Raw genomic sequence first — 19,923 nt, forward strand, 5'->3', positions numbered from 1 at the left:
ATTAGGGGTGTGGCATGACAGAACAAGTGAATGTGTGGTGTTGAACACTTTTCTTTTATCAAGGTTCATTTGTGAAGAGATATTAGATTGATTTCTTTTAACATATACCGTTACCATATCTAGCTTCTCCTCCTATATACTGAAGTCTGTTGTTTTAATTAAGTACAAAACTTCACAAAGGGTTATCTGTGCTCTGACAACCAAGGGGATCGAAACCCGAATTCTAGGGTTGTAAGTCCACAGACACACCGCTGTGTCACTTGAGAAGGCTATATACTTAAGACACTGCGTGGGATACTATGAAAGTTATTTAAGACCCTAAGTTTAATCAGTGTGTTTATTTAAGGAGAACCATTATTACATGTCCTTATATATGGGAATTCTGTCTGTTTGTTTTAGTTTCCTTCAAACCCACACGAGGGCTATTTGCACTATCCGTCCCTAATTTGATAGGTAAGTCTTGTTACCACCTATAGATATTTCGTCCCCTTATTTAGCAGTGTAAAACTAGAGGGAAGGCAGCTAGTTACTACCACCCACCACCAACTATTGGACTACTCTTTTACCAACGAAGAGTGAAGTTGACTATAAAATTATAACGCCCCCACGCCTAAAAGGCAAATATGTTTTGTTTTTCTTTGTGACGAGGATTCGAACCTGCTACCCTCAGTTTACGAATGGAGCGTTTTAAACACCCGTTCATGAACATGAATTCTCATGAATGTCCATTCACTTGTTGACAGGGATAAGTGAAATATTACCATAGTGATGAAATAAAATAAAATCGGTAATGAGAACTATTCCCATAAAATAGAAAGGATGACAACATGTTCTCTTGTCCTGACACTTTTACAGAATATGTTTCTGAATCTCTGTGTGTTTGTACCTGCACGCGTAACATGAATAATGCTGGTTCAACTGATTGGAAGATACTGTTAGGAATATTTATGCGAGAGGTCTATTCATGTGCCAAGTTCGTCACCACGGACACGTTTATCAGTGTTCATCTTTTAAAAGGTTTGCCTGATCCACAATGAAATGTTGGCCAATAAAGCTGATTAAGCGTTTTGTAGAGAGAGGCGACACCTATTAAATTTTTCATTTGCTTTGTTTAAGCGGAAAGCTGTACATTAGTTTATTTACCCAGTGACTACTACGGGCATCAGACTCCAATATTTCGCGTTGTGAACACACAAGATGACTGTTGAACCACTCATAGGCCTTACATTGTAGTAGCTATAAATTGTATTAAGCAAATACCTTGCTATATGTATGTTTTTAAGTTTATTGAGAATGACTGAAAAATTAAGAAACGACCTTAGTTTACATATCAGCCTGTTTAAATTGCTGTATAGTAAACAGACAAACAACGACTTATAAGTATAAAGAGGTTGTATTGTTTTGGGGAACATTCTACATGTTTCGTCAAGACATTGTTCTATAGAAAAAAATACGCAGTATGTATCTGATAGTAAAGTAACTTTATTACACTTATAAATCGTTGTTTGTCAATGTATTCTTACATTACCGTAATTTGCTTCCACACAGACACGTGCTTATTCCACTGTTTGCTTGTTTGTTTATGAATTTCGCGCAAAGCTACAGGAGGGCTATCTGAGCTAACCGTTCTTAATTTAGCAGTGCAAGACTCGAGGGAAACCAGCTTGTCATCACTATCCACCGCCAAATCTTGGGCTACTATTTTACTAACGAATAGTGGGATTAACCGTCACATTATAACGCCCTAAGGCTGCGGGGGCGAGCATGTTTGGTGCGACCAGGATTCGAACCCGCGACCCTCGGATTACGAGTCGAACGCCCTAATCCACCTGGCCATGCTGGGCCATACTGTTTGTAAGTTTATAAAACTCTTGTATATAAACCAATATTTGTAAGAACTATTTCTTATAACCGTTATTATAAATTGTATTGTGTTTTTTTTTTTTGTATATTGAAACATATTTGTGTTAAGAAAGAAATTTGTGTGTATCAATCTTGTTGGTAAATATCATAAAGTTGATACACATTGATATTCGATTAACTTCTAAATTAAAATTAAAGTTTACGGCTATTTGACATCATAATGCGTAATGTACGTATTATAATAAATAGGAAACTAGTCAGAGGTAAATAGTATTAATGCATCATAAACGTTTTCTTTTTTTCTGCATCGAATACTGATTCGTTCCACATACCGATCACATTTAGGGTTATGAACAATACTAATTCGTTCCACATAACGATCACATTTAGGGTTATGAACAATACTAATTCGTTCCACATACCGATCACATTTAGGGTTATGAACATACTCTTCTTTGGTACAGTACTGACTTGACATTCGTACTGACCAGCGTCTTCCCGCTTTGGATACTTCACCTGCAACATCCAGTCGTCCCTGTCGTCCCGATGTATCACTTGGAATTTGTCGCTACTGGAATATACAAAGCGACCTACAGTGAGAACGTGAAGATCCTTTCTCCTGATCCATGAAACCTAAAGTGGAAAAATAAATAATCTGTCAATGAAAACAAGACTTATATAACTGTAAAACTATTATAAAATTTGTTTTGAATCTCGCACAAAGCTACACGAGAGCTATCTGTGCTAGCTGTCCCTAATTTAGCAGTGTGAGACTAGAGGGAAGGCAGCTAGTCATCATCACCCACCGTCAACTCTTGAGCTACCCTTTTACCAACGAATAGTGGGATTGACTGTAAAAAATTATGACGTCCCCACGGCTGAAAGGGCGAACATGTTTGGTGTGACAGGGAACCTAACCTTTAATTAGACATTTGTTACTTATCTTCACGAGGTGTAAATATAAACAATCATAATGAAAATAGTTTTGTGACATCTTATAATTATGAATACTTGAAACTTATAAAGATCTTTAGTTCGAACTAATTCAATGACATCACTAATTGACTAATCGCTTTGACTGAAAATACATTACTTTCTTTTGAAATGAAAAGATGCTCTTTATTTTACCAAGGCGTAACCTGTATAACAATTCTCAAGATGCCGATAAAGCATAAACATTAACGATCTTTACTGGAGAGAGTCTGAGGTAAATTCTAATTTCAAACAATCCCATGAAATATTCGCGTAAAATTTAATATGACAGCAATTTTGATGATAAACCGACCGCTATAACACAGACATTCACATCTGTTAGTGAACCAGTAAAAATACAAGCTTAATGATATTTACAAATTATGTTACATATTAAATACCCAGCATAATAATACTTATAAAGCTTTTGTATTGATTTTATGTTTCTAGCCCCATCGTATCTCAACTGTAAACTTGAGGACATTACCATAAAATTCGGGTTGAATCCCTGCTATAAATAGTGTGTAGTCTATTGATCACCATAACAAACAAGCAAGCATTGTTCTAAGAATTAAATACGTTTAGCCAACGTTAAAAGTAGTGACAAGTTAAGATTAGTTTGAAATACGGGAGATTTGCTAATATAACATTGTTTGTTACAATATAGATTCCACTATCAAATTAATCGCCCCCCGCTAGTGCAGTGGTAAGTCTACGGATTTACAATGCTAAAATAAAGGGTTTGATTCTCCTCGGTGAGCTCAGCGTATAGTTCGGTGTGGCTTTGCTGTAAGAAAACACACATCAAAATAATTAATTTTGAGTTTTAAGTACGAGGAGATTATTCTGTCTTATTCTTTGACTGTAGTAATTTTTATTTATTTGCTTAACGCTAACAACCTAAAAATACCTAATATATTTGAATAACATGTGATATTTTGTTCATGATTAAGTGTATCGGAAAAGTAAACTAATAGTTTTCATTAATATATATATATATATAATTTCAAAGTTTTTATAATGTAAATCTAAACTGACAAACTATAGATTGTTTTCTAGAGTTTTAGATTTCTTTGTGAATTGGACAGATCTTCCAAACGTTTTGCAAAGTTTCGATTTTCTTAAGAAAATTTGTAATTTCTGCTGATTAGTCATATATTTATAATGTTTTAAAGATTTCAAATGAAAATAAAGATATTTTGATAAAACATGGATTAAGCAAATGTTTTTTTTTGTCTATTTTGAAAAATATGATATCTCAGTTAATGTTTTACTGGATTTCTTTTTTCAAACTGAAGACAAACATTTAATGTGCGGGATATTATACATGCACCTAACTCATGTTATTCCATATGTCATTATTAAAAGCCATAAATGGAAGTGGAAGTCATGTTACTTATAAAGGTGTTAATTTACAAATTGAAATAATTTACACAAATTAATATGTGTGTGTATGTGTGGAATAGGAAATACACATCCCTAGGATGGAAGTTCTCCAAATTAGTGATTAATGAAAGAAAATCCTAGAGTATGAATAGTTGCTTCAATTGTATGTTCGATTCCATCAGTAGTCTCAGCAGATAGCCCGATGTGACTTTCCTATACGAAAACATACACACCCATTATATGTAATTATAAAAAAATGCCCATATAAACCTTCAAAACGCAAAATGTAAAACTCACAATTTTGTATCCTCGCATGAATCGAGTTGATCTTTATACCATTCTATATGGACATTCAACAGAGAGTACTATTATATTTATATAAATACCACAGATTACACATTTTTACATTGGATTTATCATGTTTCATTATTTTCTCATTAATCAAAATACTACATTTTCACACCAGTTAATGTAAAAGTATTCCAATAAAATGAGTACATTATTGACGTAATTTTACCTTTAAATTAAAAAAAAAGCACGATGTAACATTTTTAATATATTCCATGAAAGACCTAATTAATGAAATCAAAATTAGCGGCCAAACTTGTTAGTACACTTATAGTACTGATAACATTGCTAGAGTGAATATTCATCCATTGATTAGTCAGGCCCATTTTTTGTTCATCATTAGGCACGAGCGTGGATAAAACAAAACACGTGGCCTAGCTAACCAGTGAATGAATATTTGATATAAAATTTCTATCAGTGCTATAAATGTAGTTACAAGTTTGGCCGCCAGTCTTCAGTTTATTTTTTTAAATCGCGAGTTAAATACTTTTTTTTTATTTGGTCTCATTTTCTTTTCGCACTAAGATGTTTCTTGATTAGGTAGCATGACTTTTTGTTAATACATGCCGACAAACCATACCAACTAAGAAAATGACATTAGATTACAACCAATATTAGTTTTAGGATTGTAACCCTGCTATTCGGATCTTTAGTTTTATGAAACCAACCAGATTCTTTACAATAGGCCCGGTATGGCCACGTGGGTTAAGACGTTCGACTCATAATCTGAGGGTCGCGGCTTCGAATCCCCGTCGCACCAAACATGCTCGCCTTTTTATTCGTGGGGCGTTATAATGTGACGGTCAATCCCACTATTCGTTAGCAAAAGAGTAGCCCAAGAATTGGCGGTTGGTGGTGATGACGAGCTGCCTTCCATCTAGTCTTACACTACTAAGTTAGAGACGGCTAGCGCAAATAGCCCTCGTGTAGCTTTGCGCGAAATTCAAACAAAAAACAATCTTTAAAATATCTGGTGGTGGTTTTCTTCACTGAGCCATGTTAATAAGTTCCTTTATAGCAACGTCATGGAATTTAGATTAACAGTGTCTTATCATCATCCTCATGCAATTGGTAGAGCTATTACAAGCATTATTATATATGTTGAGGCCTAAGCTAATATATCCTGACGATAGTCATTTTTTTGTTAAAGACAATTTAATAAAATCTAATACATTTTTTCTGAAAAGATTGATATGAATTATAAGTAACAACCATACAGTTGTATGATTCTCTTGAAACCGAGAGCTATAAACTGCTAACTTAGTTTGCTTGGCCTAATCAATAGTTATGTATCTGCATCAGGGCTTTCAATAGTACTCGACCATCTCTAATCACGTGACCTGAGTAGTTAGAAATTCTACTATTCTTTTAAGTGTCTTCTTGTTGACATTTTTTTATTCATGAAACTAAATTTCAATTATCTGTAAGCCCATGTCATATGCGTGTGTTTTAACGTTGCAAATCCGTAGACTTACTGCTGTACTAGCGTGGTGCATGTGATATGATACGATGGTTACGACAATGAATAAACTGAAATCTAAGCTTTCTACTGGTTATACATTTAACAGAAAAATGTATTAGGAAATTGTAAATTAGAAGATGTCAGAGGTAGACGTGGAAAGTGATTTCCAAATTTTAATTGATTGCTGTTTAACCTCAAAAGGTTAAAGAATAAAATAATATAATTTCAAAATATTAATGTTGTTGTTGTTTTGAATAAAGCACAAAACTACACAATAAGCTATCTGAGCTCTGCCCACCACGGGTATCGAAACCCGGTTTTTAGCGTTGTAAGTTCGCAGACATACCACTGTGCCACTGAGGGGCAAAATATTAATGACAAAATCATAGGGAATATTTTGAATCACTATTAGTAATTTTTTAAATGGTGGACAGCTCAAGAACAAATATATGCAAATTCTCACACAAGAAGATGTTGAGGTTATTTCTAAATAAATTAAATATAAATATTATATAACTTGAAGTTTTAATGTTTTAAATAAAGATATCATGATAATTAAAAAGTTTAATTAAAGTTTTAATGTAAATCACTAAAACATTGTTACAAGTACAGTTTGGCCTGCCCGCCTGCTATGATAAAAGTTATTCATGCACGTACCTACCTAACGTGCAATTAGTCACGTAGGAACATTCACGTTATATTCCAGAGCGTGGAAGTAATCAGTTTCACAAATTTCACGCTATTGCTGATTTCAACTGTGAGATTTGCTTATTGACTAAAGTATTAACTTAAAACAACAATATAAAACACTTATAATTTTGTGAAAATTAAAGCTCAAATACCAGAATAGACGGTCGGTAAAAACTTCGGAGATGGGCTATCTGATAACAGATATTATTTTCAACATATGATATACAATAAACCAGTATTGATATCGGTACAGGATACCTAGTACCGCTAGTAATGGTACTGGTACTGACTGTAAACCTTGATCTGCACGTCTCTTCACCTCATGGTTTTGCTGTTCTAAGTGAGTGTTTTCTTTTACTAGAATGCCATGAAAAAAAAGCTAAAAATATTCAATTTTACTTTTAGGTTAAACTATATTAAACTAATGACCCAATATCTCTCGTGATTTCGCGTAGGCGTGCGCAAAAGGTTTAATTAAATATGAGCGGTTTTTGTTGAATAAATTTGCACATATGGCTTTCCTTACACCAAATGAGACTCCTGAAAAAAAAATTCTATCAGTGTACAACATTTGATAAAAAAATTCAAAAATTTAAGCATGTTTTCCTATCAAAAAAAGTTTCCCTACTTATGGTGTGAAAAAAGAAAGAATTTCAATCCAAACTGGATATGTTATTTTATCAGGTATTTTGTAATGAATTGCAATGAGATTTGGTATGTGAATAAAGAGACCAGTATAGCACATTCACTTAAAAAATATGATAATTTGTAGTACCACAGTCTGAGACTCAAAGGTGAAAAAGACCTAAACTATTTATCGTGTGGCATGGCCAGTTGGGTTAAGGCATTCGACTCGTAATCTGAGGGTCGCGAGTTCGAATCCCAATTGCTCGCCTTTTTATTCTTGGAGGCGTTATAATATGACGGTCAATCCCACTATTCATAAGCAAAAGAGTAGCCCAAGAGTTGGCGGTGGGTGGTGATGACTGGCTGCCTTCCCTCTAGTCTTACGCTGATAAATTAGGGACGGCAAACGCAGATAACCCTCGTGTAGCTTTGCGCGAAATTAAAAAACAAACAAACAGCATGTCCTACAGAAAGTTGTTTTGACTGCACTACACCCTACCGTGTGTCTTGACGCAGTTTTTAAGATATTCATATTTTTTTAACTTTATTTACGATGGCTCAATATTATGCTGTCGTGTGAAAACAGTGCAATGTTTTACGTTTGACCTGCTTTTACCTATTCTAAGAATTTGAAGTAGATTTATAAATATATTTAGATTATTTTCTGTCGATGTTATGATCGTAACAGCAAGTTTCGATTAACATTAGCTATGGCCTACTTTTTCTAATGGGAATTAATCTTACGCCTACTGTAAGAGACAATACAACGTTATAAAACTCCTGAGTACAACTATTGACTGAAACAACTGTCGTTATATCGATTCTTATAGAAAGCAATCATGAACATGCATGTGGTTAACAATAATATAACGGTAATACATTTGTCTGTATAATACACATTTTCCAGTAAAACGTATTACACTATTCCGTACATTATTGGAAGTTATTAAAATCAGATACATGGGCTGAACAAAAAAGTGGTCCCACTTAAATATGTTGTTGATTAGTTACGTCTTTTATCAGATAACAGAAAAACATGTAAACCTGTATGTTTTTCCTAAAACACTTGACGATATATGTTCAAATGTGACCTTAAAAAATAATTTTAACAATAATTTTAACACCTGAATACTATATAAAATATTTACATGTTCACATAAAATGTGTTATGCACCTGTTGTCGTTTCATAGATATTTTTCCCACATAATGTATTTATTAGTTCGAAATCTTGAATTATACACAAATCATAGTTTAATACACGGAAATTGAAAGCAAGTACTTGATAAAACACTTTAGAACGGAGGGCAACAGCCTGTTGTGGAAACACAAGTATAGAAGAAGACATTTCGAAAGTCTCCCGCCTATCATCTTTAAGCGGAAGACTTTCGAAACGTCGTCCTCTACACATGTGTCTCCACAACAGGCAGTTGCCGTCCTTTCTACAGTTTCATCATGAATTCTCTGCCTAAATAATCCATCAAAATAAAAAACAAAGTACTTGTTAATACGAACGTTTAAAGAATATAATTGCTAATGAAAAGACGATAGATATTTATTCATGGAATAGCCAACTTTCTTTTTGTAAAATATTGTTTTAAATCAGTTTTGTTCATGATGTTTGTCAAGCATTAATACTTTAATACTTTATTCTGATGTATTATTTTAAACAATACAAGGTTATTTCAAACATTTTTATAGTTAGTACATGTTATTAATGTTCCTGAAACACCTTTACGTTATTTGATACATTTTAAAATTAGTACATGTTATTAATGTTCCTGAATCAACTTTACGTTATTTAATACATTATTAGAGTTAGTACATTTATTAATGTTCCTAAATCAACTTTACGTTTTTATAATTAGTACATGCTATTAATGTTCCTGAATCAACTTTAGGTTATTTCATATATTATTATAGTTAGTACATATTATTAATGTCCTTGAATCAACTTTACGTTATTTTATACAATTTTATAGTTAGTACATGTTATTAATGTCCATAAATCAACTTTACGTCATTTTAAACATTTTTATAGTTAGTACATGTTATTAATGTTCCTGAATCAACATAATGTTAATTTATACATATTTATACAAAATACATGTTATTCATGTTCCTGAATCAAGTTTACGATATTTCATACATTTTTATAATTATTGCATGTTATAAATGTTCCTGAAACAACTTTACGTTATTTCATACATTTTTATAGATAGTACATGTTATTAATGTTCCTGAATCAACTTTACGTTATTTCATACATTTTTATAGTTAATATATGTTATTAATGTTCCTGAATCAACTTTACGTTATTTTATACATTTCTATAATTAGTACATGTTATTAATGTTCCTCAATCAACTTTACGTTATTTCATAGATTTTCATAGTTAGTACATGTTAATAATGCTCCTAAATCAACTTTACGTTATTTCATACATTTTTATACTCAGTACATGTTATTAATGTTCACTGAATCAACTTTACGTTATTTCATAGTTTTTCATAGTTAGTATATGCTATTAATGTTCCTGAATCAACTTTACGTTATTTCATACATTATTGTAGTCAGTATATGTTATAAAGGTTCCTGAATCAACTTTACGTTATTTCATACATTTCTATAATTAGTACATGTTATTAATGTTCCTGAATCAAATTTACGTTATTTCATACATTTTTATAATTAGCACATGTTATTAATATTCTTGAATCAACTTTACGTTTTTATAATTAGTACATGCTATTAATGTTCCTGAATCAACATTACGTTATATCATACATTTTTATAGGTAGAACATGTTATTAATGTTCCTGAATAAACTTTACGTTATTTCATACATTTTTTACGTAGTACATTTTAATAATGTTCCTGAAAATTCTTTATGTTATTTCATACATCTTTATACTTAGTACATGTTATTAATGTCACTGATTCAACTTTACGTTATTTCATAAATGTTGATAGTTAGAACATGTTATTAATGTTCCTGAATCAACTTTACGTTATTTGATACATTTTTTAGTTAGTACATGTTATTAATGTTGCTGAATTAACATTACGTTATATCATACATTTTTACAGGTAGTACATGTTATTAATGTTCCTGAATAAACTTCACGTTATTTCATACATTTTTATAATTAGCACATGTTATTAATGTTCCTGAATCGGCTTTACGTTATTTCACACATTATTGTAGTTAGTACATGTTATTAATGTTCCTGAATCAACTTTACGTTTTTATAATTAGTATATGCTATTAATGTTCCTGAATCAACTTACGTTATTTCATACATTATTGTAGTTAGTACAAGTTATTAATGTTCCTTAATCAACTTTACGTTATTTCATACATCTTTATAGTTAGTACATGTTATTATTTTTCCAGAATCAACTTTACATAATTTCATACATTTTTATACTCATTACATGTTATTAATGTTCCTGAATCAACTTTACGTTATTTCATACATTTCTATAATTAGTACATGTTATTAATGTTCCTGAATCAACTTTACGTTATTTCATACATTTCTATAATTAGTACATGTTATTAATATTCTTGAATTAACTTTACGTTTTATAATTAGTACATGCTATTAATGTTCCTGAATCAACATTACGTTATATCATACATTTTTATAGGTAGTACATGTTATTAATATTCCTGAATCAAATTTACGTTTTTATAATTAGTACATGCTAAAATGCTCCTGAATCAACTTTACGTTATTTCATACATCTTCATACTCAGTACATGTTACTAATGTTACTGATTCAACTTTACGTCATTTCATAAATGTTTATAGTTAGAACATGTTATTGATGTTCCTGAATCAACTTTACGTTATTTCATACATTTTTTATAGTTAGTACATGTTATTAATGTTCCTTAATGAACTTTACGTTATTTGATACATTTTTTATAGTTAGTACATGTAATTAATGTTCCTGAATCAACATAATGTTATTTTATTCATTTTTATAGAAAATACGTGTTATTAATGATCCTGAATCAGCTTTACGTTATTTAATACATTTTTATAATAAGTGCATGTTATAAATGTTCCTAAATCAATTTTATGTTATTTCATACATTTTTAAAGTTAGTACATGTTATTAATGTTCCTAAATCAACTTTACGTTATTTCAAACATTTTATAATTACTACATGTTAATAATGTTCCTGAATTAACTTCTCGTTATTTTACACATTTTTATAATTAGTATATTTTATTGATATTCCTCAATAAACTTTACGTTATTTCATACATTTTTTACGTAGTACATGTTAATAATGTTCCTGAAAATTCTTTATGTTATTTCACACATCTTTATACTTAGTAGATGTTATTAATGTCACTGATTCAATTTTACGTTATTTCATAAATGTTGATAGTTAGAACATATTATTAATGTTCCTGAATCAACTTTACGTTATTTCATACATTTTTTATAGTTAGAACATGTTATTAATGTTGCTGAATTAACTTTACGTTATTTTATACATTTTTATACTTAGTACATGTAATTAATGTTCCTGAATCAACTTTACGTTATTTCATACATTTTTATTAGTAGTACATGTTATTAATGTTCCTTAATCAACTTTACATTATTTCATACATTTTTTACAATTAGTACATGTTATTAATGTTCATGAATCAACATAATGTTATTTTATACACTTTTATAGATAATACATGTTATTAATGATCCTGAATCAACTTTACGTTATTTTATACATTATTGTAGTTAGTAGATGATATAAATATTCCAGAATCAACTTTACGTTATTTCATACATTTTTTATAATTAGTACATGTTATTAATGTTTTGAATCAACTTTACGTTATTTCTTAAATTTTTATAATTAGTACATGTTATCAATGTTTCAAAAAAAACTTTACGTTTTTATAATTGGTACATGCTATTAATGTTCCTGAATCAACTTTACGTTATTTAATACATTTTTATTATAAATGCCAGTTATAAATCTTTCTGAATCAATTTTACTTTATTTCATTAATTTTTAAAGTTAGTACATGTTATTAATGTTGCTTAATTAACTTTACGTTATTTTATACATTTTTGATTTAGTACATATTATTAATGTTCCTGAATAAACATAATGTTATTTTCTACATTTTTATAGATAATACATGTTATTAATGATCTTGACTCAACTTTACGTTATTTCATAAATTTTTATAATTACTACATGTAAATAATGATCCTGAATTAACTTCTCGTTATTTTACGCATTTTTATAATTAGTGTATTTTATTAATATTCCTAATAAACTTTACGTTATTTCATACATTTTTGTAAGTAGTACATGTTATTAATGTTACTGAATCAACTTTACGTGATTTGATACATTTTTATAGTTAGTACATGTTATTAATGTTGCTGAATCAACTTTACGCTATTTCATACATTTTTATTATTAGTACATGTTATTAATGTTCCTGAATCAACATTACGTTATTCATAGATTTTTACAGGTAGAACATGTTATTAATGATCCTGACTCAACTTTAGGTTATTTCTTAAATTTTTATAGTTAGTACATGCTATTAATATTCCTGAATCAACTGTACGTTATTTGATTCATTTTTAGAAATAGTACATGTTATTGATGTTCCTGAATTAACTTTACGTTATTTCAAACATCTTTATAATTAGTACATGTTATTAATGCTTTGAATCAACTTTACGTTATTTCATACATTATTATAATTAGTACATATTATTATTGCCCCTGAATCAACTTTACGTTATTTCATACATTTTGATAATTAGTAAATGTTATTAATATTCTTGAATCAACTTTACGTTTTTATAATAAGTAAATGCTATTAATGTTGCTGAATTAACATTACGTTATATCATACATTTTTATAGGTAGTCAATGTTATTAATGTTCCTGAATAAACTTTAAGTTATTTCATACATTTTTATAATTACAACATGTTAATAATGTTCCTGAATTAACTTTATGTTAATTGATAAATCTTTATAATTAGTACATGTTATTAATGTTCCTGAATTAACTTTACGTTATTTCATACATTTTTAAAAACAGTACGTGTTATTAATATTCCTGAATCAATTTTACGTTATTTCATTTATTTTAAAAGATAGTACATGTTATTAATATTCCTGAATCAACTTTACGTTTTTAAAATTAATATATGCTATTAATGTCACTGAATCAACTTTACGTTATTTCATACATTATTGTAGTTAGTACAGATAATTAATGTTCCTTAATCAACTTTACGTTATTTGATACATTTTTAGAATTAGTACATGTTATTAATGTTCCTAAATCAACTTTACGTTATTTTATACATTTTAATAATTAGTACATGTAATTAATGTTCCTCAATCAACTTTATTTTATTTCACACATTTTTATAATTAGTGCATGTTAATAATGTTCCTAAATGAACTTTACGTTTTTATAATTAGTAAATGCTATTCAGGTTCCTGAATCAACTTTACGTTATTTCATTCATTTTTATAAATAGTGCATGTTATTAATGTTCATGAATCAACTTTACATTATTTCATACATTTTTATAATTAGTACATGTTATTAATGTTCCTAAATAAACTTTACGTTATTTCATACATTATTAAAGTTAGTACATGTTATTAATGTTCCTGAATCAACTTTACGTTATTTTATACATTTTTAGAATTAGTACATCTTATTAGTGTTTCTAAATCAACTTTACGTTATTTCATACATTTTTATCGTGAATACATATTATTAATGTTCCTAAATCAACTTTACGTTATTTCATATATTATAAAAGTTAGTACATCTTATTCATGTCCCTGAATCAACATAATGTAATTTCATACATTTGTATAGATACTACATGCTTATAAGGTTCCTGAATCAACTTTAGGTTATTTCATTCATTTTTATAATTAGTGCATGTTATTAATGTTCCTAAACAAACTTTACGTTATTTGATACATTTTTACAGGTAGTACATGTTATTAATGTTCCTGAAAAAACTTTACGTTATTTCATACATTTTTGTACGTAGTACATGTTAATAATGTTCGTGAACATTTTTTATGTTATTTCATACATCTTTATACTTGGTACATCTTATTAATGTTACTGGTTCAACTTTACGTTATTTGATAAATGTTTATAGTTAGAACATGTTATTAATGTTCCTGAAACAACTTTACGTAATTTGATACATCTTTATAGATAGTACATATTATTAATGTGTCTGATTCAACTTTACGTTTTTATAATTAATATATGCTATTAATCTTGCTGAATCAACTTTACGTTATTTTATACATTTTCATAGTTAGTACATGCTATTAATGTTCTTAAATAAACTTTACGTTATTTCATACATCTTTATAATTAGTACATGTTATTAATGTTCCTAAATCAACTTTACGTTATTTGATACATCTTTATAGTTAGTACATATTATTAATGTATCTGATTCAACTTTACATTATTTTATACAATTTTATACTCAGTACATGTTGTTAATGTTCCTGAATCAACTTTACCTTTTTATAATTAATATATGCTATTAATGTTTCTGAATCAACTTTACGTTATTTCATACATTATTGTAGTGAGTACATGTTATTAATGTTCCGTAATTAACTTTGCGTTATTTGATACATTTTTAGAATTAGTACATGTTATTGATGTTCCTGAATCAACATAATGTTATTTTATACATTTTTATAGATAATACCTGGTATTAATGATCCTGACTCAACTTTACGTTATTTCATAAATTATTATAGGTAGTACATGTTATTAATGTTCCTGAATCAATTTTACGTTATTTCATACATCTTTATAATTATTACATGTTATTTAAGCTTTGAATAAACTTTACGTTATTTCATGAATTTTTAGAGTTAGTACATGTTATTAATGTTCCTAAAAAACTTTACCTTTTTAAAACTAGTATATGCTATTATTAATCCTGAATCAACTTTACGTTATTTTATACATTTTTATAATTAGTACATGTTATTAATGTTCCTGAATTAACTTTACGTTATTTCATACATTTTTACAATTAGTACGTGTTATTAATATTCCTGAATCAATTTTACGTTATTTCATTTATTTTTAAAGGTAGTACATGTTATTAATATTCTTGAATCAACTTTACGTTTTTATAATTAGTAGATGCTATTAATGTTCCTGAATCAACATTCCGTTATATCATACATTTTTATAGGTAGTAAATATTATTAATGTTCCTGAATAAACTTTACGTTATTTCATACATTTTTATAATTAGTGCATATCATTAATGTTCCTGAATCAACTTTATGTTATTTTATACATTTTTAGAGTTAGTACATGTTATTAATGTACCTTAATTAAATTTACGTTATTTCATACATTTTATAATTATTACATGTTATTTATGCTTTGAATCAAATTTACGTTATTTCATGAATTTTTATAGTTAGTACATGTTATTATTGTTCCTAAAAAAACTTTACGTTTTAATAACTAGTATATGCTATTAATATTCCTGAATCAACTTTACGTTATTTCATACATTTTTATAATTAGAACATTTTATTAATGTTCCTGAATTAACTTTACGTTATTTCATACATTTTTACAATTAGAACATGTTATTAATATTCCTGAATCAATTTTACGTTATTTCATTTATTTTTAAAGGTAATACATGTTATTAATAATCTTGAATCAACTTTATGTTTTTATAATTAGTAGATGCTATTAATGTTCCTGAATCAACATTACGTTATATCATACATTTTTATGGGTAGTAAATATTATTAATGTTCCTGAATAAAATTTACGTTATTTCATACATCTTTATAATTATTACATGTTATTTATGCTTTGAATCAACTTTACGTTATTTCATGAATTTTTATAGTTAGTACATGTTATTAATGTTCCTAAAAAAACTTTACGTTTTTATAATTAGTACATGTTATTAATTTTCTTGAATCAACTTTACGTTTTTATAATTAGTAGATGCTATTAATGTTCCTGAATCAACATTACGTTATATCATACATTTTTATAGGTAGTCAATGTTATTAATATTCCTGAATAAACTTTACGTTATTTCATACATTTTTATAATTAGTAGATATCATTAATATTCCTGAATCAACTTTACGTTATTTGATACATCTTTATAGTTAGTACATATTATTAATGTGTCTGATTCAACTTTACATTATTTCATACAATTTTATACTCAGTACATGTTATTAATGTTCCTGAATCAACTTTACGTTTTTATAATTAACATATGCTATTAATGTTCCTGAATCAACTTTACGTTATTTCATACATTATTGTAGTGAGTACATGTTATTAATGTTCCTTAATCAACTTTACGTTATTTCATACATTATTGTAGTGAGTACATGTTATTAATGTTTTTTAATCAACATAATGTTATTTTATACATTTTTATAGATAATACATGGTATTAATGATCCTGACTCAACTTTACGTTATTTCATACATTATTATACGTAGTACATGTTATTAATGTTCCTAAATCAACTTTACGTTATTTCATACATCTTTATAATTATTGCATGTTATTTATGTTCCTGAATCAACTTTACGTTTTTATAATTAATATATGCTATTAATGTCACTGAATCAACTTTACGTTATTTCATACATTATTGTAGTTAGTACATGTTATTAATGTTCCTGAATCAACTTTACGTTTTTATAATTAATATATGCTATTAATGTCACTGAATCAACTTTACGTTATTTCATACATTATTGTAGTTAGTACAGATAATTAATGTTCCTTAATCAACTTTACGTTATTTTATACATTTTTATAATTAGTACATGTTATTAATGTTCCTGAATTAACTTTACGTTATTTCATACATTTTTAAAAAGTACATGTGATTAATATTCCTGAATCAATTTTACGTTATTTCATTTATTTTTTTAAAAACAGTACGTGTTATTAATATTCCTGAATCAATTTTACGTTATTTCATTTATTTTAAAAGATAGTACATGTTATTAATATTCCTGAATCAACTTTACGTTTTTAAAATTAATATATGCTATTAATGTCACTGAATCAACTTTACGTTATTTCATACATTATTGTAGTTAGTACAGATAATTAATGTTCCTTAATCAACTTTACGTTATTTGATACATTTTTAGAATTAGTACATGTTATTAATGTTCCTAAATCAACTTTACGTTATTTTATACATTTTAATAATTAGTACATGTAATTAATGTTCCTGAATCAACTTTATTTTATTTCATACATTTTTATAATTAGTGCATGTTATTAATGTTCCTAAATGAACTTTACGTTTTTTATAATTAGTAAATGCTATTAATGTTCCTGAATCAACTTTACGTTATTTCATTCATTTTTATAAATAGTGCATGTTATTAATGTTCATGAATCAACTTTACATTATTTCATACATTTTTATAATTAGTACATGTTATTAATGTTCCTAAATAAACTTTACGTTATTTCATACATTATTAAAGTTAGTACATGTTATTAATGTTCCTGAATCAACTTTACGTTATTTTATACATTTTTTAGAATTAGTACATGTTATTAATGTTCCTAAATCAACTTTACGTTATTTCATATATTATAAAAGTTAGTACATCTTATTCATGTCCCTGAATCAACATAATGTAATTTCATACATTTTGTATAGATACTACATGCTTATAATGTTCCTGAATCAACTTTACGTTATTTCATTCATTTTTATAATTAGTGCATGTTATTAATGTTCCTAAACAAACTTTACGTTATTTCATACATTTTTTACGTAGTACATTTTAATAATGTTCCTGAAAATTCTTTATGTTATTTCATACATCTTTATACTTAGTACATGTTATTAATGTCCTGAATTCAACTTTACGTTATTTCATAAATGTTGATAGTTAGAACATGTTATTAATGTTCCTGAATCAACTTTACGTTATTTGATACATTTTTATAGTTAGTACATGTTATTAATGTTGCTGAATTAACTTTACGTTATTTCATACATTTTTTATAGGTAGTACATGTTATTAATGTTCCTGAATAAACTTCACGTTATTTCATACATTTTTATAATTAGCACATGTTATTAATGTTCCTGAATCGGCTTTACGTTATTTCACACATTATTGTAGTTAGTACATGTTATTAATGTTCCTGAATCAACTTTACGTTTTTATAATTAGTATATGCTATTAATGTTCCTGAATCAACTTACGTTATTTCATACATTATTATAGTTAGTACATGTTATTAATGTTCCTGAATCAACTTTACGTTATTTCATACATCTTTATAGTTAGTACATGTTATTAATTTTCCTGAATCAACTTTACGTTATTTCATACATTTTTATACTCATTACATGTTATTAATGTTCCTGAATCAACTTTACGTTATTTCATACATTTCTATAATTAGTACATGTTATTAATGTTCCTGAATCAACTTTACGTTATTTCATACATTTCTATAATTAGTACATGTTATTAATATTCTTGAATTAACTTTACGTTTTATAATTAGTACATGCTATTAATGTTCCTGAATCAACATTACGTTATTTCATATATTTTTTATAGGTAGTACATGTTATTAATATTCCTGAATCAAATTTACGTTTTTTTATAATTAGTACATGCTAAAATGTTCCTGAATCAACTTTACGTTATTTCATACATTTTCATACTTAGTACATGTTATTAATGTTACTGATTCAACTTTACGTTATTTCATAAATGTTTATAGTTAGAACATGTTATTAATGTTCCTGAATCAACTTTACGTTATTTCATACATTTTTATAGTTAGTACATGTTATTAATGTTCCTTAATCAACTTTACGTTATTTGATACATTTTTATAGTTAGTACATGTAATTAATGTTCCTGAATCAACATAATGTTATTTTATTCATTTTTTATAGAAAATACATGTTATTAATGATCCTGAATCAACTTTACGTTATTTAATACATTTTTTATAATAAGTGCATGTTATAAATGTTCCTAAATCAATTTTATGTTATTTCATACATTTTTAAAGTTAGTACATGTTATTCATGTTCCTAAATCAACTTTACGTTATTTCAAACATTTTTATAATTACTACATGTTAATAATGTTCCTGAATTAACTTTCGTTATTTTACACATTTTATAATTAGTATATTTTATTGATATTCCTCAATAAACTTTACGTTATTTCATACATTTTTTTACGTAGTACATGTTAATAATGTTCCTGAAAATTCTTTATGTTATTTCACACATCTTTATACTTAGTAGATGTTATTAATGTCACTGATTCAATTTTACGTTATTTCATAAATGTTGATAGTTAGAACATATTATTAATGTTCCTGAATCAACTTTACGTTATTTCATACATTTTTATAGTTAGAACATGTTATTAATGTTCCTGAATTAACTTTACGTTATTTTATACATTTTTATACTTAGTACATGTAATTAATGTTCCTGAATCAACTTT

General features: G+C 27.5%; 1 protein-coding gene across 1 annotated transcript in view; it reads right to left on the minus strand.

Annotated features, from left to right (window-relative positions):
• Nucleotides 1–19,923, minus strand: part of LOC143239738 (neurotrimin-like) — a 296,078-nt gene that overhangs the window by 18,144 nt on the left and 258,011 nt on the right. Inside the window, exon 3 of the mRNA XM_076481170.1 lies at nucleotides 2,286–2,496. Coding sequence (XP_076337285.1) covers nucleotides 2,286–2,496 — 211 coding nt within the window. The remainder of the gene's footprint in view (nucleotides 1–2,285; nucleotides 2,497–19,923) is intronic.

The sequence above is a fragment of the Tachypleus tridentatus genome, chromosome 2 (genome assembly GCF_004210375.1).
Source record: "Tachypleus tridentatus isolate NWPU-2018 chromosome 2, ASM421037v1, whole genome shotgun sequence".
NCBI lineage: Eukaryota > Metazoa > Arthropoda > Merostomata > Xiphosura > Limulidae > Tachypleus > Tachypleus tridentatus.